The sequence below is a fragment of the Bos taurus genome, chromosome 4 (assembly GCF_002263795.3).
Source record: "Bos taurus isolate L1 Dominette 01449 registration number 42190680 breed Hereford chromosome 4, ARS-UCD2.0, whole genome shotgun sequence".
Classification (NCBI taxonomy): Eukaryota; Metazoa; Chordata; class Mammalia; order Artiodactyla; family Bovidae; genus Bos; species Bos taurus.
In genome coordinates, this window is record NC_037331.1 from 53,829,362 (window position 1) to 53,852,500 (window position 23,139).

Consider the following 23,139-nt stretch of genomic DNA (forward strand, 5'->3'; position numbering starts at 1 on the left):
ATTTATCCCTTCTTTTTGAATTCCCTTCCTGTTTAGGTCACCACAGAGTACTGAATAGGGTTCCCTGAACTAAACAGTATGTTCTCATTAGTTATCTGTTTATACATTGTTTCAATAGTGTATGCATGTCAATCCCAATCTCCCAATTCATCCCACCACCTCCTTTTCCCCACTTGCTGTTCATAGTTTGTTCTCTACGTCGGTGTCTCAATTTCTCTTTCACAAATAAGATAACCCATAGCATTTTTCTAGATTCCACATATATGTGTTAATATATGATATCTGCTTTTCTCTTTTTGACTTAATTTCACTCTGTATGATAGTCTCTAGGTCCATGCACATCTCTACAAATGACCCAATTTCATTCCTTTTTATGGCTGAGTAATATTCCTTTGTACATATATACAACATCTTCTTTATTCTTTCCTCTGTTGTTGAATATTTAGGTTGCTCCCATGTCCTAGCTATTTTAAATAATGCTGCAATGAACACTGGGGTGCATGTGTTTTTCTGAATTATGGTTTTCTCTAGGTATATTTCTACTAATGGGATGGTTGGGTCATATGGTAGTTGTATTTTCAGTATATTATCTGATTATTATCTATGTCTCTGACCTTATCCATCACCGTCTCTCTCCATTTCATTCTATTACATGGGCCTTCTGCTATTTCTCGAATGCATCAAATATTTGCTGCCTTTCAAGCTTTTGCTCCGGCTATTCCCACAACCTAGGCCACTCTCTGGGTGCAAATCTTCTCACAGCTTCCTCCCTCCCTTCATTTAGGTAGCTCAAAGGTCACTTCCTGTGAGAGGTTTTTCAGCACACTATCAACCATTGCCCCTCCCTACTTGCCTTTTATCACGACCTATCTACTTTCTTTTTCTTTAGAGCATTTACCACCCCTAAACTTTATTATTTGTTTTACAGTCTCCCCCCACCATTTACTAGGAGCAAGGATTTCTTACTTTACTGGGAGACACTCAGTTCCTAAAACATTGCCTAGTATGTGCTCAGTAGTTGTTGATTTAATTGATTAAAACAGGTTCATACAGTTCTGAAAGACATCTTGGTTACTATCATACGTAAATGTTCTGTTAAAGGGCATACTATTGTGGGTTGGCCAAAAACCCTAAAAAAATTTGTTAGCGTTTTCCTATAACATCTCCTGGAAGAACCTGAACAAACTTTTTGGCCAAACCAATATTTATGAGTATTGCTTTCTGGTAAGGCAAAAGTCTAAAGAATTATAAATGGTACCATTTGATTTTACCAGATTAAGTGGCTAGTAACATTTTATATTTTGGCTAAAGACATATATTTCTGAGACTATAGTTAAGATGTTAATAATAATTTAGCTTTCAGATTTTATTAATAACTTTGGTAACCTACATATCCACTTACCTTAAAGTAGAATTCTATTATACTATTCATTTGCATTGAAAATGAGTGGTACTACCATGGTATCACAATGATAGGATAATAAACAGAAGGCATGTAAACATTTGATAATCAGTCCAAATAATGATCCTTAATTAACAGAATATTATATTTTTACAATATTAAATATTTATATTTTAAATATTTAATGTTTAAATATTTTAAATATTACAGATATGGAACAGAGGAAAAGAATGTCGAAAAGGGATTTCTGTTAGCAAGAATAGCTTCCCAAAGAGTTTACACATTCAAATCACTTGGGGATCCTTTAAAAGTTTCAGTGCTCTGACCACAGCCCCACCAAATTAAATCATAATTTCTGAAGTCAGAACACAGGCATCAGTAGTTTTTGAAGCTCCGTAGATTACTCCAATTGCAGATAATCGGGGGACTGAGGTTCGTGACATTGTACAGGAGACAGGGATCAAGACCATCCCCATGGAACAGAAATGCAAAAAAGCAAAATGGCTGTCTGGGGAGTTCTTCCAAATAGCTGTGAAAAGAAGAGAAGCAAAAAGCAAAGGAGAAAAGGAAAGATAAGCATCTGAATGCAAAGTTCCAAAGAATAGCAAGAAGAGATAAGAAAGCCTTCCTCAGCAATCAATGCAAAGAAATAGAGGAAAACAACAGAATGGGAAAGACTAGAGATCTCTTCACAAAAATTAGAGCTACCAAGGGAACATTTCATGCAAAGATGGGCTCGATAAAGGACAGAAATGGTACGGACCTAACAGAAGCAGACGTTATTATGAAGAGGTGGCAAGAATATACAGAAGAACTGTACAAAAAAGATCTTCACGACCCAGACAGTCACGATGGTGTTATCACTGACCTAGAGCCAGACATCCTGGAATGTGAAGTCAAGTGCGCCTTAAAAAGCATCACTACGAACAAAGCTAGTGGAGGTGATGGAATTCCAGTTGAGCTATTTCAAATCCTGAAAGATGATGCTGTGAAAGTGCTGCACTCAATATGCCAGCAAATTTGGAAAACTCAGCAGTGGCCACAGGACTGGAAAAGGTCAGTTTTAATTCCAATCCCAAAGAATGCTCAAACTACCGCACAACTGCACTCATCTCATAGGCTAGTAAAGTAATGCTCAAAATTCTCCAAGCCAGGCTTCAGCAATACGTGAACTGTGAACTTCCAGATGTTCAAGGTGGTTTTAGAAAAGGCAGACGAACCAGAGACCAAATTGCCAACATCCACTGGATCGTCAAAAAAGCAAGAGAGTTCCAGAAAAACATCTATTTCTCCTTATTGACTATGCCAAAGCCTTTGACTGTGTGAATCACAATAAACTGTGGAAAATTCTGAAAGAGATGGGAATACCAGACCACCTGATCTGCCTCTTGAGAAATCTGTATGCAGGTCAGGAAGCAACAGTTAGAACCGGACATGGAACAACAGACTGGTTCCAAATAGGAAAAGCAGTACGTCAAGGCTGTATATTGTCACCCTGCTGATTTAACTTATATGCAGAGAACATCATGAGAAATGCTGGACTGGAAGAAACACAAGCTGGAATCAAGACTGCCGGGAAAAATATCAATAACCTCAGATATGCAGATGACACCACCCTTACAGTAGAAAGTGAAGAGGAACTAAAAAGCCTTGATGAAGGTGAAAGAGGAGAGGGAAAAAGTTGGCTTAAAACTCAACATTCAGAAAACGAAGATCATGGCATCTGGTCCCATCACTTAATGGGAAATAGATGGGGAAACAGTGGAAACAGTGTCAGACTTTATTTTTCTGGGCTCCAAAATCACTGCAGTTGGTGACTGCAGCCATGAAATTAAAAGACGCTTACTCCTTGGAAGAAAAGTTATGACCAACCTAGATAGCATATTGAAAAGCAGAGACATTACTTTGCCAACAAAGGTCCATCTAGTCAAGGCTATGGTTTTTCCAGTGGTCATGTATGGATGTGAGAGTTGGACTGTGAAGAAGGCTGAGCACCAAAGAATTGATGCTTTTGAACTGTGGTGTTGGAGAAGATTCTTGAGAGTCCCTTGGACTGTAAGGAGATCCAACCAGTCCATTCTGAAGGAGATCAGCCCTGGGATTTCTTTGGAAGGAATGATGCTAAAGCTGAAACTCCAGTACTTTGGCCACCTTATGGGAAGAGTTGACTCATTGGAAAAGACTCTGATGCTGGGAGAGATTGGGGGCAGGAGGAGAAGGGGACGACAGAGGATGAGATGGCTGGATGGCATCACTGACTCGATGGACGTGAGTTTGAGTGAACTCTGGGAGTTGGTGATGGACAGGGAGACCTGGCGTGCTGCGATTCATGGGGTGGCAAAGAGTCGGACACGACTGAGCGACTGAACTGAACTGAGATTACTCCAATTGCAGATAATCGGGGTGGGGGGCATTTTTAAAAAGTAAAGTAACACACTGCTCATGAGACAACGTTTTCACATCAACTTGCTTAGTTTTTTTCTATGGATATAAAACTATTTTAAAATATGAAACAACTAGCTGATCAACTTTGTGCCATTTTGGAGGTTTCATGAGTTTTTTTTTATGTTTTGATGATTTGCAAGAATTAATTCACTTTTTCAGGCAGTATTATAACAAAGTCAGTATTGTATTCTATGGAACAGTACTCCCTAAATGCTGTTAGTCTAAGAGATCTCAGAGATCTGTTATCTCAATTTAGGAGACCCATGGCTTATGTTAGCAAGTAAAACAGTTCTGAGATGTTTAGTAACAGAGATATCTTAGATTTCTTTCTTTAACTCAGTGTTTTTCAAATATGTAAGGAAAAAAATAACTCAATAAATTATTTTTATAATTACACTAATTTATTTCAGTATCAAATACTAAGTAAAGGCTTAGGATTCAAGTGATCTCTAGCCCAGATCTCTTCTTTGAATTGCAGGCTTATTTGACATCTCACTGTAACACTAACAGATTCTCCAGTCTTACATGTTCAAAACTAAGCTCCTGTTTATACAGCTCCTCTGGCTCCAACTCACTCCTCTGGCAGGTTTCTTTGTCTGATTTATTTAACAGATATATATATATAGTGCTACTTATATGTCAATCAATTTTGCAAAGCCTTCATACATGATAACTGATGTAATGCCCAACCACTATCATCTTTCATTTTAGAGATGAGGACACTGAAGTACAGGAAAATTAATTAACTTGTTCAAGAGCACCCTCACATTTCCAAGGTCACAACTCACATAGCCCCTTCCCAGGACCACTTCCCTGGCTATCTTGTGTACAAGTTCAACTTCACCCATCTCATGGTTGCTTAAGTATCTCTTATCCTTGCTTTTTCATTTTTCTCCTTAGCAGTTACCACTATATACTTTATTTGTTGTCTGTCTTCTTCTTTAAAAGGTAGGTTTTATAATGGCAGGGTTTACTATCGGTTATTGTCAAAGATTTATCCCCAGAGCCTATACAAGTGCCTGCAACAAGTGAAAATTCAATGAAGCTAAGTTAAAAGATCTGTTCAATTTATCAGAAAACTAGTGTATTGGCAAGCACAATCTGGGATCTGGGAATCAGTGGACTAGAGCATCATAGATTAATAATCAACATAAAATCTTAAGTGAAGATTATTCACTTTCCCTTAAAACAGTATTTCAAGGATGTATACATGCAATTAGTGTAGTCCAGTCGCTCAGTTGTCTCCAACTGTTTGCGACCCCCATGGACTGCAGCACGCCGGGCCTACCTCTCCATCACCAACTCCCGGAGTTTACACAAACTCATGTCCATTGAGTCAGTGATGCCACCCAACCATCTCACCCTCTGTTGTCCCCTTCTCCTCCCACTTTAAATCTTTCCCAGCATCAGGGTCTTTTCCAATGAGTCAGTTCTTTGCATCAGGTAGCCAAAGTATTGGAGCTTCATCTTCAGTATAAGTCCTTCCAATGAATATTCAGGACTGATTTCCTTTAGGATGGACTTTATAGGATGGACTTTATGATTTCCTTTAGGATCTCCTTGCAGTCCAAGGGACTCTTAAGAATCTTCTCCAACACACAGTTCAAAAGCACCCATTCTTTGTCACTCAGCTTTCTTTACATCCAACTCTCACATCCATACATGACTACTGGAAAAACCATAGCTTTGACTAGACAGAATTTTGTTGGCAAAGTAATGTCTCTGCTTTTTAATATGCTGTGTAGGTTGGTCATAACTTTCCTTCCAAGGAGTAAGCATTTTTTAATTTCATGACTGCAGTCACCAACTGCAGTGAGTTTGGAGCACCCAAAAATAAAGTCTCTCACTATTTCCACTGTTTCCCCATCTATTTCCCATGAAGTGATGGGAGCAGATGCCATGATCTTCGTTTTTGGAATGTTGAGCTTTAAGCCAACTTTTTCATTCTCCTCTTTCACTTTCATCAAGACACTGTTTAGTTCTTCTTCGCTTTCTACCATAAGGGTTGTATCATCTACATATCTGAGGTTATTGATATTTCTCCTGGCAATCTTGATTCCAGCTTGTGCTTCATCCAGGCCAGCATTTCTCACGATATACTCTGCATATAAGTTAAATAAGCAGGTTGACAATTTACAGCCTTGATGTAATCCTTTCCTTATTTGGAACTAGTCTGTTGTTCCATGTCCAGTTCTAACTGTTGCTTCCTGACCTGCATATAGATTTCTCAAGAGGCAGGTCAGGTGGTCTGGTATTCCCATCTCTTTCAGAATTTTCCAGAGTTTGTTGTGATCCACACAGTCAAAGGCTTTGGCATAGCTTTAAAACAGAAGTAGATGTTTTTCTGGAACTCTCTTGCTTTTTCAATGATCCAACATGTGTTGGTAATTTGATCTCTGTTTCCTCTGCCATTTCTAAATCCAGCTTGAACATCTGGAAGTTCACAGTTCACATACTGGTGAAGCCTGGCTTGGAGAATTTTGACCATTATTTTGCTAGTGTGTGAGATGAGTGCAATTGTGTGGTAGCTTGAGCATTCTTTGGCATTGTTTTTCTTTGGGATTGAAATGAAAACTGACCTTTTTCCTGTGGCCACTGCTGAGCTTTCCAAATTTGCTGGCATATTGAGTGTAGCACATTCACAGCATCACATTTTAGGATTTGAAATAGCTTAACTGGAATTCTGACACTCCACTAGCTTTTTCAGTAGTGATGTTTCATAAGGCCCACTTGACTTCACATTCCAGGATGTCTGGCTCTAGGTGAGTCATCACACCATCGTGACTATCTGGGTCTTGAAGATCTTTTTTGTATAATTCTTCTGTGTATTCTTGACACCTCTTCTTAATATCTTCTGCTTCCGTTCAGTTCAGTTCAGTCACTCAGTCATGTCCGACTCTTTGTGACCCCATGAATTGTGGCACACCAGGCCTCCCTGTTCATCACCAACTCCTGGAGTTTACCCAAACTCATGTCCATCAAGTCGATGATGCTATCCAGCCATCTCATCCTCTGTCGTCCCCTTCTCCTCCTGCCCCCAATACCTCCCAGCATCAGGGTCTTTTCCAATGAGTCAACTCTTTGCATGAGGTGGCCAAAGTACTGGAGTTTCAGTTTTAGCATCAGTCCTTCCAATGAACACTCAGGACTGATCTCCTTTAGGATGGACTGTCTCCTTGCAGTCTTCTGTTGCTGCTACTGATAAGCCGCTTCAGTCGTGTCTGACTCTGTGCGACCCCAAAGACGGCAGCCCACCAGGCTCCCCTGTCCCTGGGATTCTCCAGGCAAGAACACTGGACTGGGTTGCCATTTCCTTCTCCAATGCATGAAAGTGAAAAGTGAAAGTGAAGTTGCTCAGTCGTGTCCGACTCGTAGCAACCCCATGGACTGCAGCCCACCAGGCTCCTCCGTCCATGGGATTTTCCAGGCAAGAGTACTGGAGTGGGGTGCCATTGCCTTCTCTGAGTCTTCTGTTAGGTCCATACTATTTCTGTCCTTTATTGAACTCATCTTTGCATGAAATGTTCCCTTGGTATCTCTAATTTTCTTGAAGAGATCTCTGGTCTTTCCCATTCTCTTGTTTTCCTCTATTTCTTTGCGTTGATCACTGAGGAAGGCTTTCTTATCTCTTCTTGCTATTCTTTGGTACTCTTCATTCAAATGTGTATATCTTTCCTTTTCTCCTTTGCCTTTTTTGCCTTTTGTTTCTCTTCTTTTAAAGCTATTTGTAAGGCCTCCTCAGACAAGCATTTTGTCTTTTTGTATTTCTTTTTCTTGAGGATGATCTTGATCCCTGCCTCCTGTATAGTTCTTCAGGCACTCTGACTATCAGATCTAATCCTTTGAATCTATTTCTCACTTCCATTGTATAATTGTAAGGGATTTGATTTAGGTCATACCTGAATGGTGCAGCGGTTTCCCTACTTTCTTCAATTTAAGTCTGAATTTGGCAATAAGGAGATCATGATCTGAGCCACAGTCAGCTCCTGGTCTTGTTTTTTTCTGACTGTATAGAGCTTCTCCATCTTTGGCTGCAAAGAATATAATCATCCTGACTTCAGTGCGGACCATCTGGTGATGTCCATGTGTAGAGTCTTCTCTGTGTTGTTGGAAGAGGGTGTTTGTTCTGACCAGTGTGTTCTCTTGGCAAAACTCTATCAGCTTTTGCCCTGCCTCATTCTGTACTCCAAGGTGAAATTTGCATGTTACGCCAGGTATTTCTTGACTTCCTACTTTTGTATTCCAGTCCCCTATAATGAAAAGGACATCATATTTGGGTATTAGTTCTATAAGGTCTTGTAGGTCTTCATAGAACTGTTCAACTTCAGCTTCTTCAGCATCACTGGTCAGGAGATAGACTTGGATTACTGTGATATTGAATGGTTTGCCTTGGAAACAAACAGAGATCATTCTGTCGTTTTTGAGATTGCATCCAGAACTCTTTTGTTTCAGAATTTTTGTTGATTATGATGGCTACTCCATTTCTTCTAAGGGATTCTTGCCCACTATAGTAGATATAATGGTCATCTGAGTTAAAATCACCCATTCCAGTCCATTTTAGTTTGCTGATTCGGTTTGTTGCTATTCACTGCCAGTACTATAGACAAGCATTAAAAGGTTTCTTCTTTCAGGAGTTGAAAGAAAAACAATAATTGCTAATCAAATTCCATATAATACCACAGATAAATCAAGTAATTCTTTATTCCTAGAGTCAGAGTTTGTAGAATAACTACTAGGTGCCAAGCACTGTGCTAAGAATTAATGAAAATTTGGTAATTCATATCTAGATTCACATCTAGATTATACATCCTTAAGGCACACACAATTTAAAAATTCCAGTGGTCTCACATACTGGTAAAAATTATTAATACATGAGCAGCTCTCTGACACTCAAAAATAAAAATAATTCTTTCCATGTCCTTTTATTTTCTACATTCAGTAATAATTTTGTTATTAAATAAGTAATTTTAATATGGCATTATGTAAAGTCAGTCTACTTGAATTAATTAATTTAATAATGGTCTGCTTATTTTAGGGTTACTCAAAACTAAAAATAATAAAAGTATATTTTTGTAGAGTATTATATTATTCATATGTATATTGAACCAATCTGATATTAAATAATTTGAATTATTGAAATATTAATTTTTACTTTTCATCTTAAATTTTACAATTTGAAAAACCAGTATACACACATGGGCAAAATAACTGAACTGCAGAGAAGGGTATGCCTTGCAAACTTAAATTTCCATACTAGTCCTGACCTCTGTGTCCCCAGAACTCCTCTCCAGTGGCAACAATTATTGCAGTTGGTGAGCTGTCCCTCAGAGAGCCACGTGTTGATTTATAATTTGCCAAACCTAACATCTTATTGATCTGTATTTGACTAGGAGCTTAGTATAACCTGTATGCAAAATGCCCCTGTTTAAAATCTATTTTCAATGAGAGGTGTACCAAATAAACATTTTGTTCAAATGCTGAATTACAGGGAGTAAAACTAGTTTTTTTTGCTGAAACTGAGACCAAAGGCAAGTATCTCAACCAAGTAAAGGAATTTCTAGGATACAGGAATACATCTGACATAAAAACTGTTCCTGCTATGATTTAACTATTAAATGTTCACAGTTTGATATTCTCTTACAAAAACAATGATTTCTCTTTTTTCTTGATTATGATATCTTAATGTGGCAAAGTTTTCCCATAACTCATAAAGAATTAACAGTCTTATGGACTCTGTGGGAGAGGGAGAGGGTGGGGAGATTTGGGAGAATGACATTGAAACATGTAAAATATCATGTAAGAAACGAGTTGCCAGTCCAGGTTCGAGGCACAATACTGGATGCTTGGGGCTAGTACACTGGGACGACCCAGAGGGATGGTATGGGGAGGGAGGAAGGAGGAGGGTTCAGGAGGGTTCAGGATGGGGAACACATGTATACCTGTGGCAGATTCATTTGGATATTTGGCAAAACTAATACAATTATGTAAAGTTTAAAAATAAAATTAAATTAAAAAAAAAGACATATAACCTAAACATTAAATCCAATTTAATCTCTATCTTCCTATCTCATTTAAATTTTCTCAAAAACTAACTCAATATATTTTTAATATTTCCCCATGTATTTATTTATCCCTGTTAGCTTTTTTAAAACCCAATTTTATTATTTTTTGAGTCAATTTTTTAAAACTTAAAAAAATAGTTTGTTTTTGGCTCTGCTGGGTCTTTGTTGCTACATTGGCTTTTCTCTAGTTGCAGAAAATGGGCGCTACTCTCTAGCTGCTGTATGCTAGCTTCTCATTGCAGAGGCTTCTCATTGCAGAGCACAGGCTGTAGGGTGTGGGCTTCAGCAGTGGCAGCAAGTGGGCTCATTAGTTGCGGCTCCTGTTCTCTAGAGCACAGGCTCACTAGTTGTGGTGCATGGGCTTAATCGCTCTTCAGTATGTAGGCTCTTCCCAGATCAGGGGTTGAACCTTTGTCTCCCGGATTAGCAGGCAGATTCTCTACCGATGAGCCACCAGGAAAGTCACCCTCAGTTAGTTTTTAATGCATAACAGCATTCACAGGTAACTTGCAAAGTTTTAGTACCCCAACAATAAATTTTCATTCAAACTTTATCTCACTGATGGAGTTTCCAGGATGTAAAACTCCAAAGAAGATTTCCTTAAGTTACAAATAGAAGGTTTATTTGGTAAGTGAAAGGGAATACTAAGATGGTAACAATAATTCTTTATGACTTACATTGTTCATAATGCTAGTACTATTACCCTTATTATATATATGTTCTATGTAAGCCTATTATCACAGATAAAGCAAAAACTTAAGGATGCCAGAGTGGTGTTGAAGTAGGAATTTGGCTATTTAGAGTTTCACAAGCAGAACATGAAGTCAAAGCCAAATAGCTGACTTTGACTGAACACTGATGCCAAAGATGAACTTCAGCAGAGTCCTAACTCAACATAAAGGACATTATTATACTTTATTTCAAAATATATCTTTTTTTTTAATTGTTCAACAATTCTCTGATTCCAAGCTCATCTAGTTTGACAAATAGATTTTGTTAGTTCAAAATTGCACTGGTTTTTATCCAAAATTCCCTGTTAGGTCTCTCAGATTGGTAATGAAAATGTTTATTTTAGACAGGTATTATAAATTCAAAAAATTTTTAAAAGTTGGAATGAAACATATATGTATATGTGTGTATGTGTATACACACATACATACACATATATGTATATGTGTGTATGTGTACACACACATATATGTATATGTGTGTATGTATATACACACACATACATACACATATATGTATGTGTTTTTGTTGTTTGGTTGCTCAGTCATGTCCAACTCTTTGCATCCTCCTGGATTGTAGCCCACCAGGCTACTCTGTCCATGGGATTTCCCAGGCACAAATATTGGAGTGGATTGCCATTTCCTTCTCCAGGGTAAGTATGTGTATACATATGTAAGTTCTTGGAGTAATACTGAATTTGTGAATATATACTGTGTATTGGGATACACTGACCTCATCTTATGTCAAAAATATATATCAAAATTTAAAGTGCATGTCACAATAATTTCATATTTTTTTAAGTTTTAATTTTTTAATCCTATTTAAGTACCATAGTAAACAAGGGTCAGTCAGTCAGTCAGTTCAGTTGCTCAGTCATGTCCAACTCTTTGCGACCCCATGAATCGCCGTATGCCAGGCCTCCCTGTCCATCACCAACTCCCGGAGTTTATTCCAAACTCATGTCCATCGAGTCAGTGATGCCATCCAGCCATCTCATCCTCTGTCATCCCCTTCTCCTCCTGCCCCCATTTTCCAATGAGTCAACTCTTTGCATGAGGTGGCCAAAGTACTGGAGTTTCAGCTTCAGCATCAGTCCTTCCAATGAACACCCAGGACTGATCTCCTTTAGGATGGACTGGTTGGATCTCCTTGCAGTCCAAGAGACTCTCAAGAGTCTTCTCCAACACCACAGTTCAAAAGCATCAGTTCTTCAGTGCTCAGCTTTCTTCACAGTCCAACTCTCACACCCATACATGACCACTGGAAAAACAATAGCCTTGACTAGACGGACCTTTGTTGGCAAAGTAATGTCTCTGCTTTTTAATATTCTACCTAGGTTGGTCATAACTTTCCTTCCAAGGAGTAAGCGTCTTTTAATACTATGTCATGAAGACATGTCACTAAATAATTATTAGTTGATATTTAAAGTACACTGTGCATTAAATACTTTTACAATCAGTAGTTTATTCTAGACGGATTTACAAATCCATCCTTTCTTATTTGACTTCTGTATACCAACAGTCACTCTATATACAAACTTAGAGATCATAATTTAATTGCCTACTTTACATTAAAATCCAGGATTGTAGTAACTGTAGTAATGTTCATGATGACTTTAAATACTCAGTATTTAAAATGCCTTACTTTAAAATGATAAAATATAACATTGCATCATTTTGCAACATAGAGAAAAATGTCTGTGAATTTCTTTATCAAAATTATAAATTTCTAATGTCTAATTCTCATGCACAAATTTTTATACAGTTGAAAAAAAATCATAGCTTTAAAAGTAGTCTGAACAAGCTGTGTTAAATCATGGGGATAAATACTGCTAGTATAGCATATTTTTTAAGATACAATGAGACTATTATCATTGCATATTAATCCTACTTTGTTTTCATATGGTTATTATTTGTAACTAATTGATCAACCAACCAAAAACCTCATGCAAAGTTAACTGAGAAGCTGTTAAAAAAATAATTAAAACATTTTTGTTCAAAACAGGCAGTAGCTGAGGCAAAGATTCAGCTTTTTTCCTTTTACAATTACTTTTTTACTTTGTCCCACTTTAACTTTGAAATTCCACAAGTGTGCTATGAACTCATGTTTCTTTAGCATAGCTGGTTTATCTGACACATTCCTTCTGAGTTTGGCTGATGAGTCTCCACAATGGCACTTTCCGTACATTTATCTAAACAGTTGAAAACACAATGGTGACTTCCATCTCTTTTGTTTGGACCCAGAGATTATCACACTAAGAGAAGTAAACCAGACAGAGAAAGACAAGTATCATATGATACCACTTATACGTGGAATCCAAATGAAAAATGACACAAATGAACTTATATATAAAACAGAAATAACCCCACAGACATAGAAACAAATGTATGGTTACCGAAGGGGATAGGGGAGGGAGGGTAAACTAGGAGTTCGGGATTCTGCATCACATTACTATACATAAAATAGATAACCAACAAGGACTTACTATATAGTACAGCAAACTACAGTCAATATTTTTTAATAACCTATGTGAGAAAAGAATCTGAAAAAGAATATATGTGTATATATATATATTCTTTCTATATATATTTTTGTGTATATATATATATATATATATGAATCACTTAACACTTTAAACTATCACAACAGTGTAAGTCTACTATATTTCAATTAAAAAACTGTTTAAATCCATTTTCTGCTCAAACCAAGACTGCTCAAATGTTTTCAGTTTTACTTCTTTTCCCTCAGCATTTTCCATTCTGTGTGTTTTATTTCTCATGTATTTTATGGAGATACAAATGGAAGAAAAATAAGTGGTGATCAATCACTTTAAATAGTAGAGAAATAGTGAATCATTACATTGTGTAACATCAGGGACTAACTCAGGGTTGTAAGTCAATCTTTTCATGATGTATGTAAGCCAAGTCACTATGCTGCATACCTTAAATTTATACAGTGCTGTATATAAATTATATCTCAATAAAACTGGAAAAAAACAAGAAAAACAAAGGAGATAATTCTATCAAAAAAAAAAAGCTCAGGAATAAGAGAAAGTTTTCATTTAAAAACTATTAGAATGGTTATATCATAATGAATTTCCTTGTTCACAAGATATTTGTATGTTTGATTTTAAAGAATGCAGTTCAACAAGTATATTTTATAGAAGTTACATTTTGTTTCTATGAGCATTTTAAACATTTTTTAAATGTTTGAATGGTTTTACTCAAATAAAATCATGCTGGTTTATTCCAATTCTCTTTGGAATGACACAGAAAAAAATGGTTTTACTGCCTTGTTTTTCTTTCACAATTTAAACTTTATCTCTCTTGATTTCTTCAGAGTAATGCAATCAGGTGAATTAGAGTATCTAAAGTCAAATGAAAGAGGAATTCTGGGGAAATTAAGCCATAGAGATAGTAATTTGATAAATAAAGAGAAAAACATCTACCCTGGTATTTTTAACTTAATGTGCAACAAACAAAAACTTGAATATTTAAAAGGCTCTTTTTTTTTCTTTGTAATTTATTTTTTTATTGAAGGATAATTGCTTCACAGAATTTTGTTGTTTTCTGTCAAACCTCAACATGAATCAGCCATAGGTATACATACATTCCCTCTGTTTTGAACCCCCCTCCCATCTCCCGCCCCATCCCACCCCTCTAGGTTGATACAGAGTCCCTGTTTGAGTTTTCTGAGCCATACAGCAAATCCCATTGGCTATCTATTTGACATGTGGTAATGTAAATTTCCATGTTACTTGCCTAATTATAATTTTTTGGTATACTTAATCATTTTTTATTTTTTTCAGTGTCTCCTACAGAGGCAGAAAAATGCATAGCAAGTATTACTACAATGTGAGCTCCCCTGGAACAAGCATAAATGATTTGAATTAAAGTTCATTTGGATTAAAGCTTATTCCAACAAAATCCTAATGGAAATTAGAATATGCTTTCCATTATATTTATAGATACATGAATTTTACCAGTATTGAGAATTTTAGCACACAAAGAACCATTTTGTTTACTATTCTGTTTTCTTTTTTTACTTAGAACCCTTTCCATTTCCCCAAAGTTGAGTACAATAATGAATACATACAATTTTATATTTGTATGCTATTGTGTTATTGAATTATTAAAGCACATCCAAGTTTTTCTTATCAGAAAAATAAGAATACAACTGACAACTTTTTAAAGCTATAATTCATAATTATAGCAACATCATTTTAGAGAAAGGAGGATCAATATGGTCCAGGATGTATGAGGAGGTCCCCCAAGCATAACTTGGAATATTCTCTGTAGGAATACATAAAGCCTCCCTTTTATATGTAGGGATTTTAGTGTGCAGATTAGGAGTGTCTATCTTTTTCTTAGCAGTTGTTCACCAAAACTCCTATCAGCTCACTTATGTTAAATAGAGTGTTGTTAGCCTTCTCACTAATCCAATTCCCTGCAGATCTTCAGTATATATTTGATACCTTGAATTGTGCTGTTCTTACACGTTTTCTTCTGTAAAACAAATAAATACACATTTAATATCTAACAAAGCACTTGAGCGCAGTTTACCAAACACTTAAAAAGCAGTGTGTAATAAAATCTCTGAGTCTCAAGACAAAGAGGCATGCAACCATGTTAACAATCATGTTTTTTTCAATTTTTATTTTATAAAAGGGTATAGCTGAATTACAATGTTGTCAGTTTCAGGTACTCAGCAAAGTGACTTAGTTATACATATACTGCTGCTGCTGCTGCTGCTGCTAAGTCGCTTCAGGCATGTCCGACTCTGTGCGACGGACTCTGTGGACTCTGCCCCACAGACGGCAGCCCACCAGGCTCCTCCGTCCCTGGGATTCTCCAGGCAAGGACACTGGAGTAGGTTGCCATTTCCTTCTCCAAGTTATACATATATGCATCTATTCTTTTTCAGATTCTTTCCCCATATAGATTATTACAGAGTACGAGTAGAGTTCCCTATGCTATACAGTAGGTTTTTATTATCTATTTTATATACAGTAGTATGTGCATCTAAATCACATACTCAAAACTTCTACTAACTTTGGGTTTCGCTTGTTCTCCTTTGTCCAGCTGCTTTACTTGTAAGATTAGGTTGTTTGAGATTTTTTTGTTTCCTGAGGTAAAACTGTGTTGCTGTAAACTTCCCTCTCAGAACTGCTTTTGCTGCCCTGCAAAGGTTTTAAGTCACTCTGTTTTTGTTTTCATAACAATCATGTTTTAATAATAAACATGAAGGTCATAAAAAATTTCTCAAGGTATAGTGTAGACAGGCCACACAGTGATAGAAATGCAAGCTTAGAAATGACATGTGCACCATGTTTGTATGTACCTTGAGGCAGCGACTGGACTGGAAGTGCCGCCTGGCCAGGTGGGATCGAGATGAGTCCCTGACGCTGAAGGCTGAGCAGATGCTGCTGCTGCTGGAGTTGTTGCATCTGGAGAAGCTGCTGCTGGAAGACAAGCTGCTGGGCTGCCAACTGCTGCTGCTGCTGCTGGTGTCAGAAAACCCAACCCAGTGAATGAAAGGCAGAGTCTGTGCAAACAGTTCTCATATAGAAAAACACACATTCATTTCATTGCCCTGGTGCATTTGTGAATGGTCATCCCACCATCAAAGTTCAAGGGAAGAATGTGAGCAAGCTCTAGATTTTCAGTTTTCTTTCAAATATTAACACAGCAGCAGAGAAAAGAGGATGGAACAAGGTCTAGAGAAAGTGTGTCACAATGGTTCAGACTTTTTAAATGGGCTTATTTCAGATGATAATAAATTTATTTATACTCAAAGAATGACACTTGATGGAAACAGTCAACTTCAACAGCACTTTTTATTTTTTTTCCAACTCAGTAAGTTTGATCTGCAGAAGTCCATGACCGTGGTCTCTAGTGATCTATTAGTAAACTGGGATGTAGCCTTCATAGGACAGGCCTGTTAGCTCCCTCTCTTCCTCTTCTCTCTTACTGGAATATATTAAAGGCAGAATTATGTTCAAGGCCCCAAAACGTGCCCTTATTATAAGGAAAAGTATAAGTTCCAATTTTGTGAGGCATTACAAGACAAACCAGACTCCTTTTGGACTCAGGAGGGTATGAGAAGGCAGTCACACTTCAGAGAAAGACAAGCTGCTGTGGAAGACCTTTCCTTTTTAGTTTGGGAAAAAGAGAAACTTCTGATGCGCTCACTGGAAAACAGACTGCATAATGGAGCAAGTCATGTGGATTGCCCAAAGCCTCCGGAGAAATAAGGGAGCAATTTCTATTCTGTAGTTGATGGCTGTCTGAAATTCTATTCACAAATCCAAACAGAAACAAAGCCTCAGGGGGTCAAAACTGTTTCCTGTACGTTTGCATAATGGGCAGCTTGAAGACAACAGCTCTGATACCTGCTGATCAATTTAACTACTTCAACATGTTTTGTTTGTATTATGTTTATATTTGATGCAGTTTGCTGACAAGTGCAAGCTAGGCCTGAGAAGCCAGCTTGTCAGTTTGATTTATGAGCATATCAAACTGGAACTTTCTACTCGCCACTCCAAACCTACAGTAGCAGTCATTAATCAGGGGCCTGTGACTTTGAAATCTGTGCCCAACCACTTTCTCCGTTTTTCCCCCCACAACCCCCAATAACAGGCTCAATTTGCATGCATGTTCTCTGAGCTGCACCACTGAGAAAAATAAGGTTCCCTCACCAACTTAGATTCTCCGTGCATACAAGATAATCAGTACTTTGTCCACCACACAGCTTGCTCTTTGTACACTGTGATTCATTAGTGAACATTAGACGACAGCAGCATTGGATTATAACTCTCAAGTCCCATGCTACAAAAAAGGAGAACAGGAGAGTTCCACTGTCACTGCTATTAAGCTCAGTACAAATGTATAATAGTGCATCTTTGACAGCAAGAGCCTGGTGATAGGAAGACCAAAGACTGCCCTGGCCTCTCTGTGCCCTTCCCAACCTCGCGCTCCTCTGCATGGATGAGCTGGCCGGATCCTACCTCTTTTGCTTGCTTTCCAGGATGCTGTTGCTGCGGCTGCTGCTGTTGCTGCTGCTGTTGTTGCTGCTGCTGCTGTTGCTGCTGCTGCTGCTGTTGCTGTTGCTGCTGCTGCTGCTGCTGCTGTTGCTGCTGCTGCAAAAGCTGAAGATGTAACTGCTCTTGCTGTTTCTTGTAAAACTCTTGTAGTTGTTGCTGAATAAACCATTTTGACTTTAATAAATAAAGGCAAAAGTTGCATGTATTATAAACCTCCTAAACTCTTCTACACTGGTACAGGGTAGAGTCTCCATTAAGATTCATCTCACAAGAAAAACAACCAATATGCACTGGATTCCAGGAGACAGATCTACATATTTTTTTTTTTTTTCCCAAGCCAGTTCTGAAACTTCGCAATTCAGAGTCCAAAATATCCTAAATGAAGGGGTATAGAAAAATCTGTATTCTAAAGTGCTAGAGCCAAATGAATAACCTAGATTATTATATCTGCCGTCTACTCTACCATTTATAAGAACCAACTACAGAGTTACGTAAGATTAGGGTGACCGGTTCTTACCAGAAAAAAAACTGTAATCCATCAGATGGACAGAAGATCAGAGTTAGAAATATAAGCAGTTGGTCTGTGGTCACCATCACAGAACATAGCAAAGTAATTAAATCTATAAGAATTCAGGTAAAGCACATTATTTTCTCTATGAAAAATTAAGTCTATGACTAAAGTCCACTTTATATAAACTTGAGGCTCCAATAATATATATATATATTAGGAACATTAGTTCTTTTGTTATTTGAAAAAGATAAATCTCATGAATTGGTGGCTCAGCTGCTCAACTTTGTTATAATAAGTAGATACTTCTATTCCTAAATTCCAAATGAATTTTGAAAAGGAAAATTTGAGATGTTACTTTTCCATTGTAGCAGTAGGTCAGAATCACTTTCATCCTTATGTGAACTAAAAGGAGTATTGGAGGGTTAGGAATTTCAAAAAGAACAATTACCTGTAGGTCTCTTTGCACTTTTGCAGGCAAGTCTACAAATCCAATGCACCTAAGCATTTAAATATTTAAATATTGATTTATCTCATGTTGAAATGACAATTCTTTCGGCTCTTACTCTAGATGTTAATGACTTTAAAAAGACTAAGGGGTTTAAACTTTCCTAAGCAGTTCTGCAATTACAATGCTATATGTATATTCCAGGATACAGACAGGTTGTCCTTTCTGGTGGAGAAAGAATTTGTCATTTATGCCCATGGCACTGTCAGCACAGGTGCTAGAATTCCAAAGTAGGTAACCCACATTACCTGCTGCAGCATGACTGCCTGCTGCTGCTGGAGAAGGGCTTGGAGTTGCTGAGGAGACAGGACTTGCTGCTGAAGGATTTGCTGCATTTGCTGAGGGGTGATCACCTGGGGAGTCATCATGGCCACCGACACAGGCACCTTGATGGAGGCAGAAGGAGAAAGAGTGGATGTCACCAAATGTTAACCGACTTCAGAGCTCTATGGCATCCCTACCAAATCCTTTATTAATGATGACCAATCAATTTTATAGAATATTTGTTATATTATTTAACTATTTAACAATGGCATTAAGGTACCCCAGTATTTAGACACTGGGTTTTCAAAGGCATCAGATATTATCAGATTCCACCTTTATATTCCATACCTTTTATGTATTATGCTAAGATGTGTTGCTTTGACTAGCATAGTTAGAAATAAATAATAACATGTCAGTTTTCTCAATACTTCATAACTGATTATCTTACCAATGGCACAGTGCTACAAGTTAAAAACCTTTCAAAATAGTTTACTGGTATGATTCAGATAGATGTAATAATGATTAAACAACTGAAAAATACACATTTAAATATCTGTTATCAAAGCTAGTAAAAAGAATGTATGTGCAGTGTGCTGCTGCTGCTGCTAAGTCGCATCAGTCGTGTCCAACTCTGTGCGACCCCATAGAGGGCAGCCTACCAGGCTCCCCAGTCCCTGGGATTCTCCAGGCAAGAACACTGGAGTGGGTTGCCATTTCCTTCTCCAATGAATAAAAGTGAAAAGTGAAGGTGAAGTCGCTCAGTCGTGTCCGACTCTTAGAGACCCCATGGACTGCAGCCCACAAGGCTCCTCCATCCATGGGAGTTTCCAGGCAAGAGTACTGGAGTGGGGTGCGATGTGCAGTGTACTTATAAAATAGAACCACCATCTTCAAATTATGTATAAATATATATATATATTATACATAGTACTAGAAAAATATACACAGTAATACATATTACTACAGGAGTATATATAGTAACTAATATAGGATATTTGTTTATTTACTTATATACCCCCAGAAAATAGCTACACAAATAGGTCCTCTCAAAGAAAGGATCTTAAGTTTAATATTATAGCTTATCCTTTAAGCATTTTCCTATTTCAAGCTAACTAAACTTATACCAGGAAGTCTGGAAATATAAAGATTACTCAATGGTTATTCATTAATTTGAAAAAAAGTTAAGGTATTTTGCTCAAAATGTTCTTTCTACCATTTACTTCCCTTTCAAAGTTGTGAATAAAGAGCTGAAAAGGATATGAGGAGAGTGAGAAAGAAATAGAGCAGAAAAATGAAGCAAGGAAAATGCAAAGTAAGGAAAAGCAGGGAGAAAGTCTGACAGGAAGAGAGAAATTCTGTAGAGAGACAAGTACAGGTAAAGGCTGGCAAAGAGGTGAACAAGGAGCCCTCCTACACAGAAGCCTGGGGCGTCCATCTGCTCAATGAGGTGGCAGTCACACTCTTTGAAGACATGTCTTATACGAATCAGGAATCAGACAACTTGTCAACTTGCCAAGTTTGCAACTTTGAAAAAGCAATCACTTTCTTTCCTAGAAAAAACAATTCATTTTTACTGTATTTAAAAGCAAGTATTTATATAAACACTGGTTTTGAACAAATTCTTAGAACAACATGTGTCTTTGAAAAGAGAAAATAGGAATCATAGACATGGTTCACAATTTATCCTAAGCCATTTTTAACACAGTTCAAACTTTTTGAGTTTGGCACTTTATGTCATAAAGAAAGGAGAAATTAATAATGAAAACAAATTTAGAAGAAAAAAAAGAGAAATTTAGGGTGAATTAACTCTTCTCTCTTAAAAAAAAGAGAAACACTTATACTTCATATTTCATACTAAAGAAAGAGTATTTTCTATCCTTTGCTATCTTGAAATATGGATTCATTATATGTCATTTTGTAACTTGAAGGGAAAGGATCACTGAATAACAGAAAGGAACTCAAAAGTAATTTTAAAAAATGTTCCTGAATTTTTTAGAACATACTCTCATACCTTTAGATTACTGTACTTGAAAATATCATAATAAGGCTTTCTGAAATGTATGCTATAAAATTAACTGATCCAATAGGTGTCAAGCTGTTTAAAAATTTAATGGACAGTTTACTTAATTGTTCTTTGATAAACAAAAAGAGATGGTTAGACAATAGTTTGGGAAAAAGAAAATCTATATACAAAAAAGCCTTTTGTTCCAGTAATCATTTGCCTCATACTATCTCCAAATAACAAGGAATCAAACTGAAATGAAAGAACAGAGAAAGAGAAGTTAACTTTTAAAAGGGCTGCCAATCCAGATAAACACACAGATAAGTAGGTAGCTAGATCACATATACGTAGGCAGTTCGACACATACAAAGATACCTTCTATAGAGTCTATCATGTAATGAGAAGCTTGCCACGTTTCTTACCACTTTTTAGCATATGGAACGCTTTCACTTAAATTATCTCTGTCTGCAAACAAAAGTATATTATGTGTAACTGATAACAAATGTACTTGGTAATAAAAGTTTTAAGAATGCAATAATACAATGCAAGTTTTCAGTCAGGTTTCACCTTATACAAATTATGTTACCTATATCTTGTTCGTAGTCTGACTGATTTGGTGTATGCTGCTGCTGCTGCTAAGTTGCTTCAGTCGTGTCCAACTCTGTGCGACCCCATAGACAGCAGCCCACCAGGCTCCCCCGTCCCTGGGATTCTCCAGGCAAGGATTTGGTGTATAAGCAGGGCTTAAACAAGTTCTCTATCTTTGCATTCTTTAGAGTTCATTAGCCCTTTCACCACGGTTAAATTAACTGTTTTTTTAATTCTTAAAATGATTTGTGAGTGTTTTCCTTACATCTAAAAGTTTATGACATAAATAACCATCAAATCAACGTTATTCTACAATCCTATGTATCATACTTATGTGATATTCTGAAAATTTTAAGCATTTTCTGACTTACTATCTAGGACATTGCCATCTAAAATTGGCAAAATACAGATATAAGGATGGATATGTAGGTGGAAAAAAGGTAACTAACGGAGCATTCTACTTCCATATGTACTAAACACAAACTGTAATTATACTTATAGGAAAGCACAAGTGCACTTCTGAGGGATTTCTAACATTACAAATAAGCCAATACTATCACTTCTAAATCCACATTACATAAACTCATCCAAAATAAAACATTTGGGGCTACTAAAAATTAAAAATATTTTATTAAGTAGAAAGTTCATTTCTCCTACAACAAATGTCAATTACATGTTATATGTAGACTGCTCCATTGGCCTTGTTTAGAATATGCAGAATTTCTCCACTTTTAAGTGAAACATTCTAAGTTACACATTTCCTTTATTCCTCCTTTATCACTTTTGTTACTGTTACATTGCATTTCTTTGCTACTGCAAGCTACTTCAGGAATTCACTGACAAAGATGAATAGATTAACTGAGTACATAAAATTTTTTGAAGATTATGCCACTTTATCAATATTTAAGCAGGTAAAAACAGCATCAGATTTGTCTATGGATAACTTTCATATATAAATATATACCCATGCAAGTTAAGTGTTAAGCTAAAGGAAATATTTTCCACTAGATATATACTTTTATTCATGCAAATATTCTAATGAGAGATCACAATTTAGATGTGATAGAGGAGGGGAGGGAGATGTTTATCTCAGATGTTTTCTGGTGAGAAGGCAAATAAAAGTCTGATTAGGTCTAAAAAATATAGTACATTATGCACCTACCAAAAGGAACAGCTGGTTTAAAATGGGTGTCCCAGTGACAACTGTAGTCTATCAATTAAACTCTTCAAGAGTGAAAAAAGGAGACACAGTCAACACTGGTTGAGAGATTTTTCTTTTTTTTTCTCTCTTAATATTTACTATACTGACAGAACTAAAATTCCCACAGTGATGCACAAAATAAGGCTTTCATTTACCCTTATTTATTTTCTCATTAGCTGAATTAAGCACAAATGATATGTAGCTCTGTGTACCGAGACATACGGGTAAAGACAAGGTTATATATTCTGAGATGAAAGAGGGGAAATTATGAAACTTGAAATGAGTCAAAATGGTACAAGCTGAAAGCATTTAGATATTATACCAACATAGGTTGCTAATGACTTCACATGTTTTAAGAAATAAATTATGCCTTTACATTAAACTTCTA

At 36.8% G+C, this 23,139-nt stretch overlaps 1 protein-coding gene across 9 annotated transcripts in view; it reads right to left on the reverse strand.

Annotated features, from left to right (window-relative positions):
- Positions 1-23,139, reverse strand: part of FOXP2 (forkhead box P2) — a 662,372-nt gene that overhangs the window by 60,679 nt on the left and 578,554 nt on the right. For 5 of the 9 annotated variants that reach the window (XM_059885450.1, XM_059885445.1, XM_059885448.1 and 2 more), the window contains 3 exons: positions 18,945-19,082; positions 17,645-17,836; positions 15,979-16,141 (listed from right to left, as the gene is read on the reverse strand). In XM_059885450.1, coding sequence (XP_059741433.1) covers positions 15,979-16,141; positions 17,645-17,836; positions 18,945-19,082 — 493 coding nt within the window. Of the gene's footprint in view, positions 1-15,978; positions 16,142-17,605; positions 17,837-18,944; positions 19,083-23,139 lie in introns of all 9 variants that reach the window. The other 4 variants (XM_059885447.1, XM_059885449.1, XM_015469121.3 and 1 more) reach the window with 2 other exon arrangements.